General features: G+C 34.3%; 1 protein-coding gene across 2 annotated transcripts; it reads left to right on the top strand.

The window, feature by feature from the left end:
* The first annotated feature begins 230 nt into the window (after positions 1–230).
* LOC108334557 (quinolinate phosphoribosyltransferase [decarboxylating] 1a) lies at positions 231–8,002 on the top strand. Of its 2 annotated transcripts, XM_017570399.2 has the most exons (11): positions 231–560; positions 696–737; positions 1,502–1,638; positions 3,316–3,449; positions 3,529–3,592; positions 3,705–3,787; positions 5,265–5,348; positions 5,441–5,593; positions 6,448–6,624; positions 7,106–7,173; positions 7,690–8,002. In XM_017570399.2, exons 1-11 carry the CDS (start codon positions 484–486, stop codon positions 7,784–7,786), a joined length of 1,116 nt encoding a protein of 371 aa, XP_017425888.1. In that variant the 5' UTR covers positions 231–483; the 3' UTR covers positions 7,787–8,002. The 2 variants fall into 2 exon arrangements, with proteins under 2 accessions (XP_017425888.1, XP_017425889.1); XM_017570400.2 differs by lacking the exon at positions 696–737 and having other exon boundaries at positions 233–560; positions 7,690–8,001.

Here is an 8,002-nt window from a genome sequence, read left to right as displayed (position 1 = left end):
TGAAAGACCAAATACATAATTTAAGTTTTTAATTTTATTAATCATTTAATTTTTTTCTTTTTTAATTTTGAAAGGAAGAGGTAGTTAAAGAACTTATATTATCTTGCGTATTAAACAATTGTGCTAATTCATAACAAATTTCATTTTATTTTGCTTCCGAATAATATTTTCTTCTTCTATAATTTTAAAACAATAATAATAAAAAAAATTCCCCTGCATCCCAGAACAGAGTACGCATACATACACAGTACACAGTCACACCCCTTCTCACAAGAGTAGCTTTGTCACGCAAAGAATGAGCTTTTCCATTTCAGAATCAGAATAAAAATTTCAACTTTCCTTCATAGCCTTTGTGGAAAAGAAGATCCAAAGGAAAAGTCGATGCTAAAATACACAGACTTTTTAATTCTAATGTTGCGTGAAACACTACTCAGTTTTCGCAACTCATGAAGAGAGAAAAATAGCCTCAAGTCGCGTTTAAAAATGGCTATAAGTTGCAGCGTTCAAGGGTTTCCATTACAATCTGCTTTTCGCACCGCAGCGTTTGCACCTGCGTTAAGGTATTCTTCTTCTTCCTTGTCCTATAGCAAAACGCAGCGTTTCATTTCACTGCTTCTGAATTGTTGTAAGAAACATGTCTCTCTTTGAAACATTCTCACGGTTTTTTTTTACATAATTTGGTGAATTTGTTACAGCCTCCCACTTAAACTTCCACCGCAATCACTTTCAAAACTAAGGTGAAAATGCTTTTTTATTTTGTTGGAAATATGTTTGGATGATCATAAGTACTTTTCCTAGAAAAATAAAAATAAATCTCTGACTGAAAATAGCTTATGCATGAATTAAAAGTAAAATTTATAGAGAATATAGGTCAAAACTTTTATAAATTAAGCTAATTATTTTTTCTTTGTTTCCAAACACTCATAACCTCTTTACCATTGAATATTGTCTGTCCTTTGTGAAAAGGAACTTGTAATATTAGTTATATTTCTGGAATAGGGTACAGAGAGAAGTGTAGTGTGTTTGTTGATATTTCAAAATATTGATGTGTCTATTTAATTAAATTTTAAAAATCTTTTGAATTTTATTTAGATTTTATCCTTAAAAACTTATATATTTTAGTTTACTTGTACTTGACTTGTCTTAGGTGGTTTTAGAAAGTCTATGTTTTCCATTATAGATATATGTTTCTTGTGTTTTGAAGAGCTCTGGTATCGTTTTTTTCTGGTTTAAGAAATTCTTATCTTACCACTAATATAAAAATAGTTTTAACCCTATTACCCGTTTGATTGTGATAACAACTTATACCTAAGTGGTTATACAGAAAGTACTTGTTCATTAAGACATTAATGCAACTGTTTTTCTAAACAGATCCTAAATGCATGGAAACTCACTAAAGAGTGTGTTTGTTACTCATCGTAGATGGTAGTTTTTTCATGTGCCACTTTATACACATTATGTATTTTCTGATCAAATTGTTTTAAATCATGTACAACTGCAGGACGGTCGTTCAAATGTCTGCAACTGCAGGCTCTAGGATATCATACGAGTCCCTGGCCATAAAGCCTCCTGAGCACCCAACTTATGATTTGAAGGGCATTATCAAGTTAGCGCTTGCAGAAGATGCTGGGGATCGAGGTTTATTTCTGTACTTTTCATGTTTTATTTCTTTTACTAGCTGCCGTGTTTCTTCATGAGCTTTAAATGTATAATTTACACTTTGAATTGTTATTCTTCACTGGTTATTATAAGAAAATGTGAATTCTTCCATGCAGTTGGGCTTGTGCAGATAAATGATACTGTACACACACTTTTATTTGGTAGATATTGTTCAATATAGTGAAAACTATGTCTGAGAGTAATTTTTCCTTGTGTTGAATATACAATACTCAATTTATTATGGAAGACATATGGTCTAAGCCTAAAATATAAATAAGAAATAATAACAATATAACTAAGATTAAAGATAAGATATCTATATAAGATATCTAATAATTTAATATATCTAATACTCCCTTTTCAAGTTGGTGCATACAAATCGTATGTACCAAGCTTGTTACTAATATAATCAATAAAAACTTAGTGAAAATATCTACTTTTGGACTGAGCGACACCAAATTGTTAATGAAGGACTTGAAGAGGCATCAAAGGGAGGAGAAGTGAAGGCTTTATTCACTTGGACCAAGCAAGCCTTGCTCAACATATTTGGAGACTCACCTAGAGACATTGCGCTCAACCCAAACCCGCGCATGCCCAGCACTAGCAGACATCATGGCTCTCCATGTTTTATGCCTTGTTTTCCATGTGACTAATGTATGAATTGTGTGACTATCCACATGTCATCTGATTCATGTATAGTGCCTGATGATTAGGGGCACCCTAGGCTGGCAGAGGAGGGTTGAATGCACCTATAAATTCACCTCCTCTCCCTCTTGTAAATCACTTTGAGTTGATATAGAGAAATGTTGTTGAGATGACTCCAACTCTTTCCCTTTGCACTTAGTCACCGCCCTGAGTGAGTTTTACCCTTCTCTAGCCTCCTCCCATTGCTAGGCTAGCTTGCTTGCACCGAAACACACCTTACACCACAAAAACACTTCAATCCAAGCCACTCCTTTGCTATGTTCATTCTCCCGCTGCTTCCATTTCGTTTTTGCATAGTCTAAGTTGTTCCATAGCTCCAGTTCTGCGCTTGGATGGAGTTATCAAGACGGGATGTGCGACCACACACGACGAACCTGAAAAAGGAAAAAGAGCAACATCGACGCTTGAATTGCTGTTTGAGAGGAGATGGGACGCCAGCATGCACAGCAGAAAAGGGATCAAATCTACAACTTCGAAAGGCGCTGAGAGCGTGTAGGAGCTCCAATGAAGGTATTACTGAAGGCACAATGGTCACCTAGCTGAGACGATTAAAACCATGTGCTTGCCGGTTGAAACTAGAACTTCGGTGGCGAAGGCGATAGATGGTGCCGCCGTCGACAGCCACGACAGGTGCGGTGGCAGAGGTGACAAAAATATTTTCCTAAAAAGAACTTGGGCTCTGATACCTCGTTAAATATAGTGAAAAACTATGTATGAGGTTAATCTCTCTTGTGTCTAAAACACACATAGGGTAATATATGGTAAATAGAAGATATTGTTAAAAATAATATCAACAATATCTACCAATATCAAACAATATCAAAAGTCTACGTTTCCCTAATTAACATAAAATGTAATATATCTAACATCTATGTTTTTCTAATTAACATAAAACACAATATATTTAACATATATAATGCATTCATGGTATCTGTATTATTTCAATTGTAGGTGATGTAACATGCAAGGCCACCATTCCGTCTGACATGGCAGTGGAAGCTTATTTTTTGGCAAAGGAGGATGGCATCATTGCTGGAATTGCGCTTGCAGAGATGATATTTCGTGAGATTGATCCTTCTTTGAAGGTATAGAAGCAATTCACAGAATGTCAATCATTATATATGTGGTTGGCTAAATTACTGTATTATTACTTGCAAATATCAGGTGGAGTGGTGTAGAAATGATGGAGATTTTGTCCATAAAGGCCTACAGTTTGGAAAAGTTCACGGTGAGATAATTATTAGGAAATCAAAATTGCAAAAGCAATTGGAATGAAAACATTATTCATTTCTATTTAATTCATGAACGGCTTCTATTGATTCTCAATAAGTTGTGGACAGGACGGGCACATAACATTGTTGTAGCTGAAAGAGTAGTACTAAACTTTATGCAGAGGATGAGTGGTATTGCAACTTTAACTAAGGTAATCTGTTGTTTACTTTATCCTTTTTCTTTTGTTAACTATTCTTTTCTATGCTTGCAACTACCTAACAGAATTAGACAAAAATCGTATTTAACACAGTTACCTAACACTATATTCTGTTAAAGGTCTGTAAGGCTATTTCAAAAGATTTGATATCAATTATTGGAAGTGTAGAGAATATTGAATCGTATTTGCAAAATGGCTGAATTGGATAGATTTCTGAAGATGATTTACTTGGGTTTATTGCTTTTGTGTAGAGCATAGTTGCTAATATCATGCCATTATAACTGCTATAGTGTTCAATGGCATAGGTTCTTGCACTATGATGCATGTATAGTGTGGCAATGGGCTGATTGTTGCTTAATTAAAAATATGTCCAGTACTTTACGAGATGAAACAACAAGTCTTTCACTTCTTGGAGATGAGTCCTTCCAAGTCTGGGAACATAAACACATAAGAATGATTAATCAAAAAATTGATTAGCTGTTTTGGGAGCATAGTTATGTTCTCAAATGGTGTTAGAAGAGGAAATTGGAGAAGGGGGAAGAGGAAATCTGAGATGAGGAAAAATGAGATGAGGAAAAATGAAATTGGAAATGAGGAAAGATGAAATCGGGGAAGGGGGAAGAGCGAAACGGAGAAGGGAGAATATCTACCCATAGTAACCTCTTTTAATACACAACACCTAAACTTGCCATATCAATGGTGAAAAATCTAAACTTGCCCATCCCGAGTTTAAATGCTGATAGGTATTCAGACCTATATCGGAGAATCCCTTAGATTCTTGGGATCTTTATTCGAACAACACAAAATAATTCCACCAATGTAGAGGAACCCAACACAGATAATACTCTGGTCTTTTGAGAGGACCGAACTCTCCTCACCTTATTATCTTAACAAAAATTGCAATGAATGAAAAAACTCCCGAAAACCACCTCCTAAACAGACTTTGATAATAGTCTGACACAACAAAAGCTACACACAGTGACAATTATAACTGTTTGTCCCTTTTATTTCTTCTGACATAAACGTTTCCCTTCAACCTATCAAATGCGTGACCCGTGAAACAATATTTTTTACAAAACAACAAATCTCGTTAGGATAGACTCTAACAATGATTCTAACGCCATGTTGAATATAGTGAAAAATTATATATGAGATTAATCTTCCTTGTGTTGAATATACACATAGGATACTATAATTATTATAAAAGAAATATGGGCTAAATGCAAAATACAAATAAGGAATAATAACAAACTAACTAAAGATAAAATGTAAAGATGAGATAAAGATGTCTAAGATACCTAATAATATAATATATCTAACCGTCACAAATATGGAAAATAAGTTGACTTATGAATTCAGATTGAATATAAAATATAGCACTGTGTTACCTTTTACTGGCCCGGTAATTAGAGAAATTGTCCTTTATTATCTTAGAATTCTTGATTGCTTTACAGATTGTGTTTTTCCACAGGCAATGGCAAATGCAGCATACCCTGCATATATGTTGGAGACTAGAAAAACTGCTCCAGCTTTACGTTTAGTGGATAAGTGGGCGGTCTGGCCTTTGGATCACTTCCTTTCAATCATTAATCTTATGCTTTAAAGCATAAAATTTACTTAATAAACGACGAACATTTACTTTTACAGGTATTAATTGGTGGAGGTCGGAACCATAGGATGGGTTTGTTTGATATGGTGATGATAAAAGATAATCACATATCAGCAGCTGGAGGTGTTACAGGTGCCCTTAAAGCTGTTGACCTTTATCTGGAGCAAAATAGTCTTCAAATGGAGGTTGAGGTAGTGTTCTCTCTCATTGTTTTACTCATTTCTTTTCCTTTTTCCATTTCTTTGAAAGTTCAGGGAAATTGTTTTGCCTGCCAGGTTCCAACTGACTTATTAGTGATGTGCTATAGGATAATTTAATAACTATTTGTGTAACAAATTATTTGTTGATGCATAAACAATATGATGGGGCCATATTTTACTGATAAGTATTAATGGAGATAAATCATTACAAAAGGGAAAATCCTGCTTTATCACACTGAAAAACAAAAAAACATGGATAAAAAGAAATACCTGGGGATTGTTGACGGTCTAGTGCCACCCTAGTGCCATAACTCCTTATTGAATGATTGATCGGTTTCCTTTCTTCCCCTAGCCAGCCCTTTTATCATTTCCCTTACCAGATTTCACAGCTCTGTTGTCTCCTTTCCTACCTGTCACATGAGTAGTTTTTACAATTGAAATTCTTGTCCTTACTGCCTTTGTAACTGTGTAATGATACTCTGTTAGGAACCAAAAATTTGAAATAAGAAAGAAAAGAAATATTCTTCTATTCAAAGGGATGAACATAACAATGAATAGAAGAGAAACGCTCTAATTCCCTTCACAAAAAGTCAATGCTCAGTTTACAATGACAACAAATCAGAAACTCTATTATCCTTCTCCCCTTTACTTAAATCTAACTAACCCCTCAAACTGATTAACTAACTGTCTCATTTATATTCTAACTACCGTAACTAATTCCCCCCTTCTTATATTCTAACATGCTCTCATCCAAAATTCACCGTCTTATCAATGTGAAGGTTTGGGTAGATGTCTTATAACAGTTGACGCAACTTCAAGGGTGTCCCATTTGTGTTTTTTTCCAGGTTGAGACCAGGACTCTTGAGGAAGTGGAAGAAGTGTTACATTATTCATCCCAAACAAAGACTTCTTTGACTCGAATTATGTTAGACAATATGGTTGTACCTCTACCTAATGGGGACGTGGACATATCCATGCTTAAAGAAGCTGTGCAGTTGATCAATGGGAGATATGAGACTGAGGTATTCACGATCACGAGTAAATTTTATTAGTTAATCTTTACAGTATATTTTGAATTATTTGTTAGAAAAAACAATGCACAATATTTTGGTACGGATTTTATATCCTTTTTTATTTCTATCATTTTTCTTTGTTTCTGTTAAGTTATTGATGAACCAGCATGCTTTCTCAATTGTCTAATCATCTAAAGACGTATATGGAAATATGCTAAGCGATATGAAAAACAAATTAAGGGTTTACACTTATACTTTGAGGTAAATTTTTTTATGGGTTCATGCTGTGAAAGATATTTAGGTTGTTGTCAGCTGGCATAGTCATACTCCATATTTACTTTGGACTAGTTAGCTTCTTTTGCATTATTGGGATCATTATTAATTTGGACTACTTAATAATTTCAGAATCTCAGGTATTTTTTAGATACCATAAATTTTGGATGAGGATAATTCTAGTTGCTAATTTCTAGTTTCATTTTTGTGATCTCAGGCATCAGGCAATGTCACACTAGATACTGTACATAAAATCGGGCAAAGTGGAGTGACCTACATTTCTAGGTAAACTTTTAAGTTTGGTAGTTCCACATCATTTTATAGTATCTGGTATTATGACCTCATTCAGAGTTATTCTGTTTTTGGAACTTGTGTCTCAAGTAGTGCTGTTCAGATTGATTCCGTTAATGAGTTCCTTTTACTTCACATCTGAACTATTTTTTAGAAAGCAGGTTAGCCTAACCCTATCCATATATATGTAGACCAAAACAAGATTGACCCATTTATCCAATCTAAAAAAAAATCATATTTGAAGATCACAATATCTAAGCTTAATATAAATAATACATGGGGTTCAACTCTTCAACAATCTTGGCCAATGAGTGAACAAATATCGTGTTCTTATAAATTACAATCTCCTGCATCATGTATGTGGGAATCCCTTTCTTGCATTTTTCAAGCAAAATAATTACTATGGTTGTTTTCTATTTTGGTATAGCATGGTTGCAATTGTTTAAGAAACTTTTTGTAATATTTCCTAAAAGTGAAAATTTACCATGCTTGTGACTTGTTTTGTGGCAGTGGTTCATTGACTCATTCAGTGAAAGCACTAGACATCTCTCTCAAAATAGACACCGAATTAGCACTCAAAGTTGGAAAGCGCACTGGACGAGCTTGATTAGTCTCTTCTTACGATGTTATCATCTATCAATACATGTATGCTTTCTTTGAGCTGGTTCTCATTCTGTTGCATGTATTTTTTGTATCAGTTTTTCTTTTCTATTTTGTGAATTTTCAAGTAACGAATTGCTTCTCAAATAAAACAATGTATCAGTGGTTCCTGTCCTGAAAACATTTGTGTTAATTGAAGATAGCTTAGATTACACCATAAAAA

The sequence above is a fragment of the Vigna angularis genome, chromosome 10, assembly GCF_016808095.1.
Source record: "Vigna angularis cultivar LongXiaoDou No.4 chromosome 10, ASM1680809v1, whole genome shotgun sequence".
In the NCBI taxonomy this organism is placed as follows: Eukaryota; Viridiplantae; Streptophyta; class Magnoliopsida; order Fabales; family Fabaceae; genus Vigna; species Vigna angularis.
The sequence above is the reverse complement of the archived record's forward strand: the minus strand, read 5'-3'. Positions and strand labels throughout refer to the sequence as shown.

Bases quoted from the DNA above. Each gene is read 5' to 3' on its own strand.
- LOC108334557 (XM_017570399.2), top strand. From the start codon at position 484: ATGGCTATAAGTTGCAGCGTTCAAGGGTTTCCATTACAATCTGCTTTT. The intron at 3,593-3,704 runs GTGAGATAATTA...AGTTGTGGACAG, and splicing joins ACAGTTTGGAAAAGTTCACG to GACGGGCACATAACATTGTT. The intron at 7,174-7,689 runs GTAAACTTTTAA...GTTTTGTGGCAG, and splicing joins GGAGTGACCTACATTTCTAG to TGGTTCATTGACTCATTCAG.